The sequence below is a fragment of the Amphiprion ocellaris genome, chromosome 9 (assembly GCF_022539595.1).
Source record: "Amphiprion ocellaris isolate individual 3 ecotype Okinawa chromosome 9, ASM2253959v1, whole genome shotgun sequence".
NCBI lineage: Eukaryota > Metazoa > Chordata > Actinopteri > Pomacentridae > Amphiprion > Amphiprion ocellaris.
Window position 1 is genome coordinate 594,596 of NC_072774.1, and position 19,809 is coordinate 614,404.

The 19,809-nt window shown below is 41.5% G+C and overlaps 2 protein-coding genes and 1 long non-coding RNA gene across 3 annotated transcripts in view; all 3 read left to right on the forward strand.

Moving 5' to 3' along the window:
• Nucleotides 1-9,192, forward strand: part of LOC111567469 (potassium/sodium hyperpolarization-activated cyclic nucleotide-gated channel 3) — a 28,395-nt gene extending 19,203 nt beyond the window's left edge. Inside the window, exons 6-9 of the mRNA XM_023268623.3 lie at nucleotides 312-458; nucleotides 548-788; nucleotides 2,159-2,323; nucleotides 5,343-9,192. Of these exons, the coding sequence (XP_023124391.2) occupies nucleotides 312-458; nucleotides 548-788; nucleotides 2,159-2,323; nucleotides 5,343-7,402 (2,613 nt within the window). The 3' untranslated portion in view covers nucleotides 7,403-9,192. The remainder of the gene's footprint in view (nucleotides 1-311; nucleotides 459-547; nucleotides 789-2,158; nucleotides 2,324-5,342) is intronic.
• A 1,801-nt stretch (nucleotides 9,193-10,993) lies between these two features.
• LOC129349708 (uncharacterized) lies at nucleotides 10,994-12,471 on the forward strand. Its single transcript, XR_008602821.1, has 2 exons — nucleotides 10,994-11,305; nucleotides 11,449-12,471. It is a non-coding gene; the product is annotated as an uncharacterized LOC129349708 (long non-coding RNA).
• A 1,989-nt stretch (nucleotides 12,472-14,460) lies between these two features.
• zbtb7b (zinc finger and BTB domain containing 7B) overlaps nucleotides 14,461-19,809 on the forward strand; it is a 43,952-nt gene continuing 38,603 nt past the window's right edge. The window contains exons 1-2 of the mRNA XM_055013860.1: nucleotides 14,461-14,769; nucleotides 18,626-18,718. The gene's annotated coding sequence lies outside the window, so the exon portion shown is untranslated. The remainder of the gene's footprint in view (nucleotides 14,770-18,625; nucleotides 18,719-19,809) is intronic.

Consider the following 19,809-nt stretch of genomic DNA (forward strand, 5'->3'; position numbering starts at 1 on the left):
CAGAATGTTCTGTGATCTGTCAACGAAGGTGGAACGTTCTGCCTGCGATGTTGTGAGGATGTTTTAGGTTGTTGTTGAAGAACAGTTCAGAGAATCTAGAAAATATCCCCACAGTTTTTACTGATAACAAAGGAAGAACGGTTCTCGGTGTAACAAGTTTTAAGTTCTTTAGTGTTATCACCAAACATTTCTAGAACATCTTTAGTTCTCCTACCTTTAAGAGGAACATTCTGGAAATGTTTTTGGAATCAGAAAGTTCTAGCTGTGTATTAAAGGGACCGCTAACATGTTCTGTTCATGTGTTCTCACAGTACAAGCAGGTGGAACAGTATATGTCGTTCCACAAGCTTCCCGCGGACGTCCGGCAGAAGATCCACGAGTACTATGAGCACCGCTTCCAGGGCAAGATGTTCGATGAGGAGAACATCCTGGGGGAACTCAGCGAGCCGCTCAAAGAGGTAACGCCTCCACAGACACGCTCACGCTAGTAGAACCCAGACGTTCTGTCCTGCCGTGGAACCCAACCTCCATCCTGCTGTTTCTCCAGGAGATCGTGAGCTTCAACTGCCGCAGCCTGGTGGCCAACATGCCGCTGTTCGCCAACGCAGATCCCAACTTCGTCACCGCCGTCCTCACCAAGCTGCGCTTCGAGGTGTTCCAGCCGTTAGACTTCATCATCCGGGAAGGAACCGTCGGACGGAAGATGTACTTCATCCAGCACGGACGGGTCAGCGTTCTGACCCGAGGGAACAAGGAGACCAAGCTCAGCGATGGGTCCTACTTTGGAGGTGAGAACGTCTCAGGAACCAGAAGAGAAGTTTGGTTCCTTCTGCTCCAACATATCTGAGTTACTTTAGATTTTTCATCTCATGAAATCTGGAATTTTAGAAAGATGTTTGTGAAATTTTAGTTTGAAATATCAAAGATAAAATCTGAGAAAAATCTGCCCGTCCTCCCAATTTAATCAGATTTATTCTCTCATTAAATGTGTTTGAACGACAACACATGAGGAACTATTAAAGATAAAAACCTGAAATTTTCTCATCATGTCATTGATCCAGAATCTGGAATATTGGACAGTAGATCAATAATCTCTGATTATGGAGGAGATGAAATATGAAAAAACTGGTTTCTTGTCATTTTAGATGGTTCCTCGTAAGTTCCTGGGTAGTTCTAGATGGTTATTGTAGGTTCCTGGGTAGTTCCTAGATGGTCCCTCTTAGGTTCTCGGGTAGTTCTAGATGGTTCCTGGTAGGTTCCTGGGTAGTTTCTAGATGGTTCCTGGGTAGTTCCTAGATGGTTTCTCATAAGTTCCTGGGTGGTTCATTGGTAGTTCTAGATGGTTCCTCGTAGGTTCCTAGGTAGTTCCTAGATGGTTCCTCGTAAGTTCCTGGGTAGTTTCTAGATAGTTCCTGGGTAGTTCCTAGATGGTTTCTCATAAGTTCCTGGGTGGTTCCTAGATGGTTCCTGGGTAGTTTCTAGATGGTTCCTGGGTAGTTCCTAGATGGTTTCTCATAAGTTCCTGGGTGGTTCCTAGATGGTTCCTGGGTAGTTCCTAGATGGTTCCTGGGTGGTTCCTAGATGGTTCCTGGTAGATTCCTAGATGGTTCCTGGGTGGTTCCAAGATGGTTTCTTGAGGATTCATTCAAAGTTCTTGAAATATTCAGGACTGACTGACCTTCAGTTCTTAAAGTAATGATGGAAACTCTGAGTCCTTGTGGACGAGTTCTGAGTCATTTAAGGTCCATTTTGTGTCGTTTTATTCACAATTTTTCTGTCATTTTGGACACTTTCAGTAAATTTGGAAAGTTTTTTAGTAATTTAAAACAATTAATACTTAATATTAGATTATTTGAGTCATTTTGGTCAATTTTTAGGTCAGTTTGGATAATTTTTGGCCTACTTTTGGACATTTCTGTAGTCACTATACACCATTTTGAGTCCAATTTTGGACGATTTAACAGATTGTGGAGAAATTTTGAGTAGTTTGGGAAATTTCACACACATCTTTATAATTATCCAGATGTTCTGCTTTCAATCAGAGCCGGTGCAGCAGAACTAGTTCTCTAAATGTGATGACTTTTGATGGTTCCGTCGTTGCTCCTGTGAGGTTCCTTGTTCTCTCCATGTTCTCCTGTTCTTCTGGTTCCGTCACCAGAGATCTGTCTGTTGACTCGTGGACGGAGAACCGCCAGCGTCCGAGCCGACACCTACTGCCGTCTTTACTCTCTGAGCGTTGACAGTTTCAACGAGGTTCTGGAGGAACATCCCATGATGAGGCGGGCCTTCGAGACCGTGGCCGTGGACCGACTGGACCGAATCGGTAACTCTGTTCTGGATTTCTGGGTTCTGCATCGTTCTGTCCGAGCAAAGAACTTTACAAACACTTATTATCCATCCAGTTTGAGATCCGTCATCGCTGGCTGCTGGATAGAAGAAAACCAAACATTTTGAGAACTTTATTTCCTCTGATTTAACCTCCTGTTGGCTTCGTTTCTCAGGAACAGCAATGATGATCATGTTCAATTATCCAGAAATCCCATTAAACAGAGTTTATATCTCAGTATTAACTCCATTAATAGTCATTTCTATCAATATTTAGTCTAATGGTATTCTTTGCCTCTCACAGATCCTGGTTCCATGAGGATAATTCACTAGTTTTTCATAAAATATGCAACTTAAAATGTTTTTAAATGTACGTTGGAAAGACCTACATATAAAATCCAACAACTTTACGTGACAGTTGTTGTCATTTTCTATGTTGATTACACTTATTAAGCCACGTAGAAGAAGTTTCAGACCAAAAAAATACTTTTAACAATTAAAGAAATTATAATTTTGTGCTTTAAAATGGGTCAGTGTGATCCGAAACATAACAGGAGGGTTGAACGTTACTTTCAAGACGAAGGAAAGTGAAGAAGAATGGGAGAGAAATGCTGAAAAAGAAGATGTAGATGAAAAAAGAAATCATTTGTATGGAAATATTTCAATTAAAGAAAAGAAAAGATCGACCAAATCTGCAGCTGTTGTTGAAGAAACTATTAGTTCAACCGTTTAAATGATGAGGTTAGCGAGAGCTAGCTCTCCATGGTAATTGCCCCGGACTACCTTTCAGAACTCTTAACCCTTCGCTCCATCTCCAGACAACTTCGATCCACTAATACCAACCTTCTGTGCACTCCAAGATCCAACCTGAGAACAATGGGCGACAGAGCGTTCCAGACAGCTGCTCCTGAACTGTGGAACACATTACCACCACCCCTGAGGGCCCCACAGTCCCTGGAGTCATTTAAGAAAGGGCTAAAGACATTCTTATTTAAGTTCTAACATATTTACTGTTTCTAAAATGTTTCTTTTAAATGAATTGTAGCACTTTGAGATTTTGTATGTAAAGTGCATTATAAATTAAAGGTATTATTATTATTTATTATTATTACTATTACTATTATTATTATTATTATTATTATTATTATTATTATTATTATTATTATTATTATTATTATTATTATTATTATTATTATTACTGATGCTGAGGAGCTAGCTCTCCATGGTAACTGATGCTGAGGAGCTAGCTCTCCATGGTAACTGATGCTGAGGAGCTAGCTCTCCATGGTAACTGTTGCTGAGGAGCTAGCTCTTCATGGTGACTGATGCTGAGGAGCTAGCTTTCCATGGTAACTGATGCTGAGGAGCTAGCTTTCCATGGTAACTGATGCTGAGGAGCTACATCTCCATGGTAACTGTTGCTGAAGAGCTTGCTCTCCATGGTAACTGATGCTGAGGAGCTAGCTCTCCATGGTAACTGATGCTGAGGAGCTAGCTCTCCATGGTAATGGATGCTGAGGAGCTAGCTCTCCATGGTAACTGATGCTGAGGAGCTAGCTTTCCATGGTAACTGATGCTGAGGAGCTAGATCTCCATGATAACTGTTGCTGAGGAGCTTGCTCTTCATGGTAACTGATGCTGAGGAGCTAGCTCTCCATGGTAACTGATGCTGAGGAGCTAGCTCTCCATGTTAACTGATGCTGAGGAGCTAGCTTTCCATGGTAACTGCTGCTGAGGAGCTAGATCTCCATGATAACTGTACCTGAGGAGCTTGCTCTCCATGGTAACTGATGCTGAGGAGCTTGCTCTCCATGGTAACTGATGCTGAGGAGCTAGCTCTCCATGGTAACTGATGCTGAGGAGCTAGCTCTCCATGGTAACTGATGCTGAGGAGCTCGATCTCCATGGTAACTGATGCTGAGGAGCTAGATCTCCATGGTAACTGATGCTGAGGAGCTAGATCCCCATGGTAACTGATGCTGAGGAGCTAGTTTTCCATGGTAACTGATGCTGAGGAGCTAGCTCTCCATGGTAACTGATGCTGAGGAGCTAGATCTCCATGGTAACTGATGCTGAGGAGCTAGATCCCCATGGTAACTGATGCTGAGGAGCTAGCTTTCCATGGTAACTGATGCTGAGGAGCTAGCTCTCCATGGTAACTGATGCTGAGGAGCTACATCTCCATGGTAACTGATGCTGAGGAGCTAGAGCTCCATGGTAACTGATGCTGAGGAGCTAGATCCCCATGGTAACTGATGCTGAGGAGCTAGCTTTCCATGGTAACTGATGCTGAGGAGCTAGATCTCCATGGTAACTGATGCTGAGGAGCTAGATCTGCATGGTAACTGTTGCTGAGGAGCTAGATCTCCATGGTAACTGATGCTGAGGAGCTAGATCTGCATGGTAACTGTTGCTGAGGAGCTAGATCTCCATGGTAACTGATGCTGAGGAGCTAGCTCTCCATGGTAACTGATGCTGAGGAGCTAGCTCTCCATGGTAACTGATGCTGCACAGACAGATAACCAGGAATGTCTTTCAAAGACTATATGAAAGGTTCCAGGTTTTTTTCAAACTCTTTTTTTTCTCTGCATATGAACTTCCGTACAAAGTCATCCCTGCCTCCAAATGCAGTTTTTCACCTGATCTGCCGTAAATCCCTGCAGTTTTTGGATCTTTTTCACAAAAAAAATCATGGTTAGGTTTTTAGGATATTGAGAGACTCAGACTTAAGTGATGAAACGTTCAGAATCAGAACTACAGCTTCTCAGTGAAGAAAAGACAAACTTTCTGACTGGTTTTGTTGTTCAGCAGAAAATGTTTTTGTTCTTTTATTGTAGCAGCTGCAATAGAAATCAAGTGGACTTCTTTGTAGGTTCTAGAACCAACAGAGTTCCAATTGATTTCTAGATGACCGTGACCTGGATGACTGAGAATCTACAGACATGTTTGTTCTTTTGTGGTTCCTATTTCTGGGATTTCTGTTCTTGCTGATGTTGGATCTTTGTCGCCCTCTGCAGGCAGGAAGAACTCGATGCTGCTGCGTAAGTCGTCGCAGGGCGGCTCTCTGGGCGGCAGCATGGGTCGAGGCGGAGGTCGTGGTGGAGCTGCTGGCGGCGGCCTGGGGGCTGGAGGTTTGGGGTCCTGTGACAGCATGCTGGTGCAGCAGATCGTCAAACACGACAGCATGCCAGCCATGCAGGACGCCATCGCTGCCGCCGCGGCCGGACGAAGCGGCGTGATGGGCGGCAGCGGCACCGTGTCCCCCCGACCTCGACCTGTCATCTGGGCGCCGCTGGTCCACGCCCCCCTCCAGACCGCTGCCGCCACCAGCAACGTGGCCATCGCCCTGATGCACCAGCAGCAGCAGCAGCAACTGCAGCAGCTGCAGCAGCAGCACGCTCTGGGCGGGGCCTTCTTCCTGCCCTCCCCTCTCATCTCCCCCTCGCCCTCCTCCTCCTTCCCCCTGTCGCCCCCCAGAGCTCCGGTCCTGCAGCCCCTCCGGCCCTCCGTCAGCTCCCTCATCGGGATGATGGCCATGGGAGGGATGGGAGGGATGGGAGGTCTGTCTCCCAGGAGCTTCCCCGTCTCCCCGTCCACGCTGGGCCCCCCTGCTGGGGTGACATCACCTCCTGTTGCTAAGACTCCGCCCACTCCAGCGTCTTCTGTCCCCACGTCTGTCCAGCAGGGAAGGACTCTGCATTACGGCCTCCGTCTGCCAGCAGATCACCCCTCACCTATCTCTGGACCTATAGGAACCCTGACAGGACCGGCCCATCCCATCCACAAAGCTCCGCCCACAAACCCCCCAGCTGGCAGCCCGTTGGATGGAAACACGACTCAGCAGGGAGCTAAAGAAGCTCTGCTGCGTCACGGAGGCGGCAGCTCTCAGGGCCTGCCAGCGCTGGGCCGACTGACCCAGGAGGCCCGGCTGCTGTCAGCGTCGCAGCCCACCCTGCCTCACCGCTCCTGGGCTCCCGTGCAGCCCCACCCCCCCCTGCACCGGAAGGCGTCTGGAGGGAACCTGCTGGCGGCGCCGTTCCTGGCGGGGCAGCTGGCCAGAGGGGGCAGCGCTGGCATCCTGTCCTCCAACCTGCAGCTGGTCGCCAACGTCCCATTCAACCAGCCGCCCGGAGCTCACCTCCCTCCTGCTGCCTCTCCTCCCAAACAGACCCCTCTCTCCTCCGCCACTCCTTCCCCTTCCTCCCCCACCCCCATCCTCACCCAGACTCCTCGACCCAAACCCTACCCCGTGCCTCCCTCCTCTCCTCCCCCCTGCTCCACCCCTCCTCTCTCACTCTCGTCCACTCCTCGACCCAAACCGACTCCTTCTCCTCGCTCCTCGTCTCCGTCTCCGTCCTCCACACCGCCTCCGTCTTCTGTCTCCACCCCCGTCCCTCTACCTCAGCCTTATGGGACCAAGACCTCCCTCACCTCCTCGTCTCCTCCTTCGTCTTTACTCTCCTCCTCCCCTCCTCACCCCCAAAGCCCCCGAACCAAAACCTCCATCACCCCTCCGTCTGCCTCCCCTCTGTCTGGCCCCAGCCCCACTCTGACCCCCATCCCTTCTCCGACTCCCACCCAAACCACCCGCACCAGAACTTCCACGTCCTCCCAGACTCCCACTCAGACCCTCACCCCGGTCACTCCCACCCTCACCCCTTCGCCTTTCCCGTCCCCCATCCCAGTGACGTCCATCCCCAAGAGTCCGAGCCCTTGTTTCCAGCCGCCCAGAGGCTCCACCTCCGGCCCCAATCCGCCACTCCACCCCTCCAGCTCCGTCACCCCAACTAAAGTAACGTTCTCGGTCCATCCGGTGAAACAAACCTCCCCCGTCCTCACCCCGAGTTGCTCCATCAAACCCAACCAGAGCTCCGCTAACCCGTCCACCAGCCCCGCCTCCCCGGGCGTCCAGTCCTCAAAACTCAACCCCCCGTCGGTCCAAACCTCTCAGGCATCCGGTGCCGCCTCCGCCCAACCTCTCTCCACCTCCACCTCCCCTAAAGGCGGGAAAAAGGACCCTCAACTCGCCAGAAAAGACTCGGAGGGACTCAAACACCAACCTCCCGCCAACATGTGAGGAAAAGAAGAAGAATTGTGTGACTTTGGAGCTTCATTCCTTCTAGGATGTGATCATCTTAGAACATCAGGTGTTCGTGTGACTGCTGTCCATCGATGAGACAGACTTTCTGAGTCTTAAAAAAAACAAACATCCCAACATGTACGTACATATCTGTGTTAGTGATCACTGGAGCCAGCAGGGGGCCGAGCTGCGAAGCCAGGTTAGCGAGTTAGCGAGGTTCTAAAGGCCTGAAGTCAGTTTACAGAGTCACGAAGGTGGATCTCTTTTAATCTGGATAGATCTCCATGGTAACTGATGCCTCAGAGCTAGATCTCCAGTAGAATATAAGAACAGCAGCAGCTCTCTTTAACCCTCGTGTCATCCTGCGGGTCAAATTGACCTGTTTTAAAGTTTGAAAATGTGGGAAAAATATATTTTCACAGTGAAACGTCTGATGTCCACATTTTCAACGTTTTTGGGAAATTTCTGAACATTTTTTGGTGGAAAATAAGAAATGTTAAGAATGTTTCTTAAGATCATTCATAAAAAAAAAAATCAACCAAAATCCAGCAAATTTCACTGGATTTTGGTTGATTTTTCTGTGAATGTTCTTAAAGAAAATAGAAGTTTTACTGATATATATGGAATCACTTTAGATATTTTTAGGATTTTTTTTGGAAGATTTTTACTCATTTTTTGAAAATATTTACAAGAATTTTCTTGCCAATTTCTTGCAAATTTGGGGGATTTTTTTTTTTTTAATAAAACTTTTAAGGGAAACTTTTAAGGAATTATTGGAATTTTCTTCCTGAAGGTTTTGCAAATTTTCAGAAATTTGGGGAATTTTTTTTGCTGATTTTTGGGATTTTTTTTCAGACAAGGAAACAATATTTTTTGGTGCCTGTAAATGAGGACAACAGGAGGGTTAACATCATTAAATTAGTTCTGTGTTAAAACAACTATTTGACTGAACTGGGGAACAAGAAAGAAGGAGAAAAACAAGAAACAGGTGATCTTCTACTGAAGTGCACACGATTGGTCTGTTTGGTGCAGAAAAAGAGTCAGACGACGCCTTAAACACTCAGAAATCCTCATTCAACAGAGAAAACCTGGAACCTCCTCTGTGATTCCCGTCGTCTCTGACTTTGGTTTTAGTTTTCACTGAGTTTCTTGCACAGAGAAACGTGGTCTTTGCTTCGTAGTTTGGCCTTCGGGGGGCTGACGTGGAAATATGCTGCAGATCCGCTAAAACAAGAAGCTGAGAGCTCAGAAAACAGCAATACTGGTGGTGATAAATGCTGAAGATGGTTTCCAGCTCAGACTCCCTCCTGCCTCTGTCTCTTCATCAGAATCCTGCTAACTAACCTCTGTAATGGTTTAGAAACTCGCTGTGAGAAGAACCTAGGAGCCGTAGATGTTCCAGCTGTGTGGTGTTTTAGTTTTAAACTGGTTTCTTTGGTGTGCTGGTTCCGTTTCTGTAAATACTCTCCTCTCTTTCATCGTCCTGCTGCCTTTCATCCGGCTCCCTTCCTCCTCCTGTGGTCCATCTCTGTGGTGTTTGATGTTCTCTGTGAGTAGCAACCAGGCAGATCTGTCTTAAACCCTGATACCATGTTGCCTAGACGATATATTAAGGACCAAATGTTTTATTTTTGATTTATCACAGCTTTAGTTTAGCTGGAGATGAATCCTGAGTGTGATGATGATGATGATGATGATGATGATGATGATGATGATGATGATGATGATGATGATGATGATGATGATGATGAAGGTGTAGATCTGGAATAAAGTGGATTTAGATATCATCTTCTGAGTAGTCGAGGTGTTTTTCTGTGAGTGTGTTTCTGCTTAAATGTAGTTAATGATACTAAATTTAATTTTTTTTTGATCAGCGGGTTTATTCTGGCAGGAAATGACATAAAAACAAACATAAAAGTAGTTAAAATTCATCATTAACATCTTAAATTTAATGTTTTACTGTGTTTTATCTCTTATTTGTCATTTCTAACCAGAAGAAAGTGGTTGGTTGAATAAAAATTCACTATAAATCTAAAAATAGACATGAGAGTTCAGAATTTTGAGATAAACAATCAGAGAAACTAAATTTAGATTTTAGGTGAATTTTTATTTCACTAACAGGTTTATTCTGACAGGAAATTACATTAAAAAGAGATAAAACCCAGTAAAACATTAAATTGAAGGTGTTAATGATCAATTTTAACTATTTTTATGCTTTTATTCGACATTTTTGTCACTTTTTATGTCATTTCCTGTCAGAATAAACCTGTTAGTGAAATAAAAGATCATTTGAAATCCAAATTTGGTGTGAAAATGAATATTTTGGGGTTAAAATACATATGAGAAGAAACTGATTTAGATTCATATTGAATTTTTATTCAATCAGAAGGTTTAGTCTGACAGGAAATGTCATAAAAACTGACAAAAATGTCAAATAAATGCATAAAAGTAGTTAAAATTCATCATTAGCAGCTTTAACTTAATGTTTTACTGGGTTTTATCTCCTGTTTGTGTCATTTCCAGTCTGGCAAAAACTGTTTATCAAATTAAAATTCACTATAAATCTAATTTTGGTTTGTCTGATAAACAGCTTATCTCAAAATTATTCATTTTCACGCCAGATTTTGATTTTAAATTAGCTTTTATTTGATCAACAGGTTTATTCTGGCTGGAAATGACAAAAACAAGAGACAAATATGTAAAAACAAACATAAAAGTAGTTGAAATTCATCATTAACATCTTTAATGCTTTACTGTCATTTGTCTCTTATTTATGTCATTTCTAACCAGAATAAACCTGCTAATCAAATACAATTCACTATAAATATAAATCAGTTTCTTCTTAAATGCATTTTAACCCCAAAGTATTCATTTTCACACCAAATTTAGATTTTAAATGAGCTTTTATTGGACCTAGAGGTTTCTTTAACTGAGGCTGCAGGGACACAATCAGTTCCTGTTTGTGCCACTAGATGGCGCTAGTTCTTTACTAATAGATCAGACCTTTATTGATCAGCAGCGGGGACATTTACAGTGTTACAGCAGCAGACAGAAAAACAGGATGAAGAAAAGAGAGCAGCAATAGATACTCCTCCTTCTAAAAGAAAATATTAATATTTACACAAACATATATATGTATGTATGTATGTATGTATATATATATATACATATGTATATATATATATATATATATGTGTATATATATATATATATATATATATATATATATATATATATATATATATATATATATATATATATATATATATATATATATACACACACACATCATTATGGTTTATTTATTTTAGTGTTTTTAAATTATTTTTGTTTTGTTTTATTTTTTTATTTTTACTCTTTTTTTTTTTTTTTTTTTTTTTTTTACATTTGGGTCTTACGGGGTTAATTGGATCATTCAGTCTCTTCTCTTCCTGCTGCTCCAGCAGACCACTCCATGCACAGAACCCCAGAAGGTCCTCAGAAGTCCTCCCTGAACCCAGAAGACCTCAGTTCTCTGAGCAGGTGGATTCTGTTCTGACCTTCTAGACAGTGTTGGTGTCAACGGTCCAGTTTATGGTTTAAATTAACACCTGGAACCTGCAGGAGTCACAGTCTCAGTGTTCCCAATGTTCTCAATGGACCTCCTGAGGAGCATTTAGCTGAAGATCTGTATCTGTGGAGACATTAGAGGCCAGGAGGAGGAGGAGGAGGAGGAGGAGGAGGAGAGGCTTCAGGCTGCAGAAGGTTAATGAAGGCAGAGCAGCTGGGATTATCGCCCTGAATAGAGGCGGGGATAAACGGAGTAAATGCTGCCGGTCAACGAGGATCAGACAGACTCAGAGGGAAGAAGGAGGAGGAGGAGAAGAAGAAGGAGAAGAAGTCTTCTTAGGAGACCAGCAGGTAGCTTTAGAGGCCAAATTATCAGCATTTTATCCCGCATTTCATTTTAATTCTGCATCAGGAGCAGCTTTCAGTCCTCAGACCTTCTTGTTCTGCTGATTTCCAACATTTCAAACGGAGCTGAGGCTGTTTTTCTGCTGCAGATTCAACTGGATTCTGATGTTTCTTCCTCAGACGCTTTCATCAGGACAGCTTTTATTCTGAAAATATCACCGATGAAGAGAAGGAGAGGAGGCACACGGTGGAAAATGACTCATTTTAACCACCGAACAATTTATTTCAGCACATTTTATGGGTTTATATATTTATTTATTTATTCTTCTTTTATTATTTACTTATTTGTTATTCTTTTATTATTTACTTATCACTTTTATTAATTTATTATTAATTTATTATTATTTGTTATTTCTCTTATTTCATTATTTCATTATTTATTTATTTATTTATTATTTCCAAATGTTCACAGTAATGTTAAGTTACAGATGATAGCTAATTAATTTACAGAAAAATTTTAATTTTTTTTTACAATGTTAGACTGTTAAAATTGGGTTATTTTTGTATATATTTAATTTTATTATTTTTTGTTAAATGTGTTGGAACAGGACAGTTTTCCACAATTTTTCTGTGGATTTGAAATTTTTTTAAATGTATATCAAGGAGTAAAAATTTGTAAATAATTTTATTTAACAAGCATTTTTTACTGATTTTTCCAGTTTCAGATAATAACCAATGAAAATAAATTAATTAATCAAAAATAGATGAATAAATAAATAAACAATAAATAAATAACAGGACAAAACTGTAAATAACGTCAAAATTCAATTAAAATTATATTTAAAAAATTTTAATTTTTTTGCAAAGTTTGACTGTTAATATTGTGTTATTATTGTACTTTTTTTATTTTCTTTTGAACAGTTTGTGAACAGGACAATTTCCACTAACACTCCTTTGTATATTACATTTTTTAAAAATGTATATCGAGGAGTGAAAATTGTAAATAATCTTATATAATTGTTATTTTACAGATTTTTTTCCCAGTTTCTTAAATTGCAGATAAAAACTAACAAACTCAATAAATAAATAAATAACAGGACAAAACTGTAAATAACGTCAAAATTCAATCAAAATTGTATTTCAAAAATTGTAATTAAATTTTTTTTAACAAAGTTTGTGTTAATATTGGGTTATTTTGTGCTATATTTGTTTTTAATCTTCATCATGTTTTATTTTTATTCATTTATTTTGTTCACAGTTTTGAACAGGACTATTTTTCTTGATGTTTTAGAAGTTTATCAAGGAGCGAAAATTTGTAAAATTTTTTTGTTATTTTACAGATTTTTTTCAATTTCTTAAATCGCAGATAATAGCTGATGAAAAATAAATAAAATATAAACAAACAAACAACAGGACAAAAATGTAAATAACATCAAAATTAAATGAAAATTGCATTTTAAAAAAATTGCATTTTGCTTTACAATGTTAGTATAATGTTAGTTAATATTGGGCTATATTTGTACTATATTTCTTTTTATCTTCAACATTTTTCTTGTTTTTAGTTTTTCAGCACTCAGTTTTTTCTTTGCCAGCAGATTTTTACAATTTCTTAAATTACAGAAAAGAACAAATAAAATCACAAAAACATCTACATCAAAAATCTGCATTTTAAACATTATGGGTCTGTTTTTACTGATAATGTTGCTGTTTTGCTCCATTTGCCGTGTTTTGATTCTTCTGTGAACTCTTTCTGAACATCTCAGCTCTTTGATTTCCTGCAGTTTGTTCTGAGGACCCTCAGACGGGTTCTTGTGGTTTTTCTTCCTCTACCGTGGATCCAGAAGCTGCAGAAGCTCGGCGTCGGTTTGTTTCTGACGGTTTTGTTCCACAGGTTGAACGCTGAGGTTCTTTTTTGTGACGCAGAATCTGAGCAGCGGCTTCTTTTCCTGCCGCTCTGAAGCTTCTCCTCTTTCTGAATTGGTTTTGGGAATCACCTGTCAGCTGTCTCTATTTCTGACGCTGCGGTGAAGCCGGCAGCTGAAACCTGAAATCTGAGCTGCGGTGGTGGAAGGAACCAGAAGAAGAACCGCCAACGCACCTGAAACACACCTTTAGCTATGTATATAATTAAAGACTTAAAGAGACTTTATTGTCATTGTTCAGAAGTACAACGATATATATATATATATATATATATATATATATATATATATATATATATATATATATATATATATGTACACACACACTACCTTAAATATACCACATATAATATATAATTATATTTTTCTGATTTAAATACAGTTTCAAAAACTGCTTCAAATTTACAGTATATGATTTTAAGTATTATTCATATTATTATTATTATTTTAAAATATTTTTATTTATTTTAAATAAAAAATATGATTATTGTTAATATAATTATTATGAATACTAATAATATTAATAACCTTATTGTGGCACAGTTTATACAGGAAGTGCAGCTCAAAATAAGATGTAAAAATAAAACAATAAAATGCAAAAGTCTGTAATCAATACATATATGATAGTTATTATTATAGAATTACAGCTTTGTTGTATTTAAATCAGTTAAAAATCTGATTATATTTCAGATAACTAATGCTATCATTTTATTGTATTTGTTGAATATTTTCGTGTATTTTATGTCTTTATTCTGACTCATATCTCAGTCCCAGTTTCTGTCACACCAACCACAACACATCCTCTCCTCTTTTAGAACGGTTCTCCTGGTTCTAAAGGTTCCTCCTCAGATCTCTGAGTCATTTTAAAAAGTCCCTGTTCTCACATCCTGCTGCTCCTCTCAGCTGATTCAGCTCCTCCAGCTCCACCTGGACCACATCTGCTGAGTCAGCGGGGCAGGAGGGGCAGGAGGAGGGCAGTACACCTACCTGCCCTCTTCTGCCTACCTTGATGCCCGGAGCGGCGGGAGGAGGAGGAGCAGCGGGGGCTCCGGAGCGGTCCTCCCCGCCGACGGACACCCCCGGCGGCCTATCGTTTCGGGCAGGACCCCCTCCGTCCGCCCCCCGGTCCGGGCCTCCCGCCCCCCGGCCCGGCCCTGCCCGCCCCCCGGCCCGGCCCTGCCCGCCCCCCGGCCCGGCCCTGCCCGCCCCGGCGGTCTCCTCTCCAGCCTGCCAGAGCCAATCCGCGGCGGGGCGTAAGTAGGGCAAAGCCGCTTCCTGGTTCTCAGGAAGGAGGAGCCGGGAGTCGGAGGGGCGACGGAGCCGCAGCAGCACCGGGGGGGTCAGAGCCGCACAGAGAGCCGGTCCGCACGGAACAGCACCGGGACGAGCACCGGAGAACCGAGACACCGCCGGGAGTCGCTGAAGAAGCCGTGACCCCCCCCCCCCCCCCCCCAGGAGGAGGCACCGGGACCGGAGAAAAAGTCGGAATAATCCAGGAAGTGTCGCGGCCGGTCAGGTGGGAGGACGGTCCGGACAGGTGACTCTCAGGTAACCGCTGCACCTGCCGACACGGAACCGGAGCCGTTAGTTCGGGCCGGTTTATGTTTGTTTGTCATCACCGGTACCGACTCCCTCCTCCTCCCCTCCTCCCCCCGCTCTGATCGGGGTCACGGGAGGACTCTCCACGTCACAGGTATTCGGTAACCGCCGTTGTTCCGCGGCTTTCAGACGCAGCGACCGTTTTTATTTCGGTTCCGCTTATTTCCGGTGCTGGTGCCGGACAGGTGAGGCTGCGGGAGGCTGCGGGGTCGCCGGGTGCGTCTCTGGAGCTAATTATAGAACAGACATCCAAAACCGAACCCGCTCTCACGCACATCACCTGGCTGTGCGCGGGCACGAGGCCCGGTGGATGCGCAGAGAGGTGATGCGTCGTGAACGCGCCGCTTTCATCACTTCACTCTAATCCTGCAGGTAACGTCGGGCTCCGGTGCCGGTGCATCCCGGGGGGAGGAGGACCGGAAGAACCGGTTCTTCTGGACTGGGTTTGGTTCTCAGCAGCTTGTTTAGTTCAATCTGCAGTTGGTCTTTTTGTTTCCTGCTCAGGTTAGAAGCTGGAGGAACTTTTAAGGAACCTTTAAGGAACATTTAACAGATTAATTTAACTTCTAATAACTAAAAATAGGTTCCTGGAGGGTTCTTCTAGAGTTCTCCTGCATTCACACTATTCTGGTATTAATTGTGCAGCTCCTTTGAACAACAGAGAAGATGTTATTTCAGGTTTTTAATGACTAATACCAAAGTTCCTGTTTAAAATCTCCATTTTATGAGGAAACAGGGTTCCTTGAAGGTCTCCTGGTTCTCAGAGAGCAGGAATACTTCAGGAACCTGATGAAATAAAACCCAATAGAATCAGCTGCAAATAGAACATCTTGTCATTTATATAATAAACAGTATTTAGAGTTCTTCCCTTAAAAACAAACAGAGGAACTGTTTGAAATGAGAGTTTTTTTGGAGCTCTTCAGAACAATATTGAAGATGTTGGTCCAGTTTTAGTGACTGGTTTTCTATATTCTGGTGTCAACAGATTTACATGCAAATGGCTCTAATGACAAACTCAAAATAAATAAATAGGAGCCTCCATTGTGTTTAGGAACACCAAATTATCATCTAATATAGTTTCTTCTGTTTGGAGTTACAACATTGTAAAGTTCCAGACTCAGACTCTCCAGTAAATTTGTTCAAAAAAGCTCATTTTCTTGTGTTTTCCAGATGAGTTCTGTTAATATTGAACAATACAGTTAAAAAAATCTCTAATTATTCACATGAATGTCAGTAGAAAAGTTTTCCAAGAATCCCCAAAACAAGTTCCTTTAAGAACCTTCCTGTGGGGTTCCTAACATCTACTGAACTGGTTCCTCAACAAACCGTTTTCTTCCTCCACAGTGGCGTTGGAGAAGAACCTCAAAAAGTTCCTTGATGCTCTTCTGCTCTTCAGAAATGTGGGAAATCATCTACTCTGTTAGAATCAGTAGAACCTCAAGGAACTCTGGAGAGATTTAAGAAACCCTACTTGCTTGGTGGGTTCTTGGACGAACCTTTAACGCCTCAGTTCAGAGACCAGGTTGCTGAAGGAACCTCTAATAATCCAATAAGGTTTTGTGTAGAAACCTTAATGAATGTAGACGTGTCCACTCTGAGAAGGGGTTCCTCACCATGGCCACTGTGGAGGAACCTTTACAGTTCAAACTGGTTCTTTGAGGAACCAATGCAGCAGAGGTTACCTCACAAATCCCTCAGAAAGTTTCTTCAAAGGCCCACTTTCTTCAATTTGGGTTTCTACTTGGACATTTTTTATTCTTATTCTCATTACAGTTGGATTTTTTTTTTTACCTTCAAACAGAATAAATTATTAGAAAATACTGTAGATGCTCCTCCATAATTACAAATAGGAACATCAGTGCATCAGTGTCAAGAGTTATTCGTGCATAAATATGTCAAAACTAAGTCAGGCGAGATCCCAGGTTGCTCAAATATTAAATACATGTTAGAGTATTAGAATGTACGAAATCTCAACAAAACTAAGTTTTAAAAGTAAAACAAACTGTGAACACAGATTTAGTGTCCAAAAACATCCTCCAGAAACATATTTTCAGGTAATAAAGGTTTCTCCAGTGAACTCTTGTCTATACGGATCTTTTAAAGGTTCCTCCAGCAAAGTTCTTTAAATACCTCCACTGTTCCTTAAGATTCTCCTGGTTCTGAGGGTAGAAGCAGACCTTAGGAGGCTGGAGGTTGAGTCAGGACAGCAGGGGGAAGGCCAGATGTCTAATTACGCTGCAGACAAAGTCGGAGGTGCATTAAGAATTTATGTCAACGCTTGTTCCACATGTGGGGAACCGACGGAACATCGGTCACATGGTGGTGGAACACTGAGGAAAAGCAGTCGGACTTTATCTTCTGCGAACTGTTCACACTGCAGTTAAAGGTTCTTCCACTGTAGATCATTTTCTGGAGTACTGGAGTAGCTGTTAGGTCGATAAAAAGTCAGAAAATGGTGAAATAATGGCGACTGAGCCTCCAAAAATTCAGACATCAAGAGAAAAACAAGTTTAAGATCAGGACTACAATGTTCAACCATCCATACATAGAAATGACAAACATTTGTTGGTTTTAGACTCTTAAATTTGAGGTTTTGCAGCTTGTAAACTGAGACTTTTTGGGTTTAAGAAGTAATTAATGCAAAAAACAGCCTTTACTTCATAATAATGGCTGTAGTTAAAGCTGCAGCTAAAGATCGTTTACTGGAGGAATTAATTAGTTGTTTGGGTCTAAAATGTCAGAAAATAGTGAAAAATATGGATCAGAGTTTCCTCAAATGTCTGGTTTAGTCCAAAGATCTCCAGTTTACTGTCACAGAGGAAAGATAATGTAGTTTGTTTGTGGTGATTTCAGCAGGAATCCAAGAGAAACTACCATTAAATCTGGATTTTTAACCTTCTTCAGGGCAAAAACTATTATTTTTATTTTGATGATTAGTTTCTGGATTATTTTTATTGTTTTGTCTCTAAAATGTCTCAGGATGGTGAAAATGTCCATCAGAGTCTTTAAAAGTCTTTTTTAGTTCAACCATCAGTCAGAAACTGAATTAAACTAAATTAGAGCTGCAATAATTAATCGATTAGTCTAAATTCTGTGATTTCAGCTCCTTAAATGTGAATAATTTCTGGTTTCTTTCCTCTGTGACAGTAAACTGAAGATCTTTGGACTAAACCAGACATTTGAAGGAACATTTTTCACCATTTAAAGACATTTTAGAGACAAAACAACTGATCAAATAATCAGTTTGAGACATTTTTTGTGACTTCAGCTTCTTAAATGTCAATATTTTCTGATTTCTTTCCTCCTCTGTGACGATAAACTGAATATTTTCATAGTTTTCTGATAAACAACTGACCAGTCAATCCAGAAAAAGTTACGAGGAACGTTCAGTTGAAACTGTTTTAGTGTCTAGTTTAGCAGTTGACAGCTAATTGATGAATCTGCGTCGCTTCGTGTTGCGTTTTTCAATCATTTTTTTCACTTTCCCACTTGGTGAGAACATTTCTTAGAGAGTTCAGTCGCTGTGCTGTTGTTCTTCTCACAGATGTGTCATTTACAGTCGAAGGATTCCTTTTCTGTAGAAGTAGGAAGCAGTCAGTTTCTTTTACAAGAACTCCCCCGACTCCTCCGCATGTTACATCTGATGCATCATATGATGCTGGTGGGTGTGATTCTGCTCTCGTACGACTCCTTTTACCAAACTAAAGCCTCTCCATTAGTCACAGCTCTGACTTTGCTTCACGCCTGAAGCTTTGAGGCGGCGCTGGGGTTAAATCTGAGGTCGGTTTGTTTGTTTCTTCTGCAGGTTTTAACCTCCGCTGACCTTGAAGAATCACAACAAGAGGGAGGAGAAACCCGACAGCAGGCCGCCATCTTCTCCTGGTTTTATGGACTGGAGGTAGGAAGCTGATTCTATTCTGTTCTTCTCTTCCTGAATCACAATGAAACTGGTGACACCAAATGATCAGCTGCTGGATCAATAAGATGGACAGTTGTTGGTGTTTTACTGGTCTTAGGTTTTGTTTTGTTGCATCTGTGAACGCTGTACTGCAGCAACGTATGTTGGATGAACTCATTAATTCTACGGCTCTTATTGGATGTTTGGTTGGTTTCAGTTTGTTGGTTTCTTCCTGTCAGCTTTTCTGTTTTATAACTTTTCTAAATCTCTACGGGTTCAAGAACTTTAACCTCCAGCAAAATGTCGCATTGGATGAAATAATTAATGCAGCAACCAGAGAAAGCTTATTGTGATGGTCAGTTGATGATTTTCTGGATGGATCGATGAGCTTTTTGGTCTCTGAAAAGTCAGAAAATGGTGAAAAATGTGGACCAAAGTTTCACAAATGCCTCGTTTTGTCCAAAGATAAGATTAGTGTCACTCAACAATCAATTATTAGAAAGAAATCATGAGCTAAGAATTATTTAACACTAACGGAACATTATTCCAAACTGTTTAACCCTCTAGTAGTAGTTTTAGGTTTTCAGATTTGAGGTTTTGTAGCTATATAGACAAACTTTTTGAGTTAAACAACTTTGACCTCCAGCAAATTGTGATGATTGATGAACCTTTTAATGCAAAAATCAGCCTACATCCCATAATAATGACTATCTGTGATTAGAGTTGCTGTTAAAGATCATTTCTGGATTAATCCATTCATTGTTTGGTCTCTAAAAAGTCAAAAAAGAGTGAAAAAATGGTGACTGACCCTCAAAAAATGAATTATTAGAGAAAAATCACAAAAAACAAACATTTAAGGCCAAGAAAACACCGTTTAACCATCTATACATTGAAAATGCCAAACTTTTGTTGGTTTTAGTCTCAAATTTGAGGTTTTGAAGCTACAAACTGAGACTTTTTGGGTTCAAGAACTTTGAGTTCCAGTAAATTGTGATGATTGATGAACTGACGAAAACAAAAAGAAGAATCTGTTGAAACAGGAGGAAAATATCCAAACCAAAATGGCAGAAAGTGAAAACTCTTGATGATTT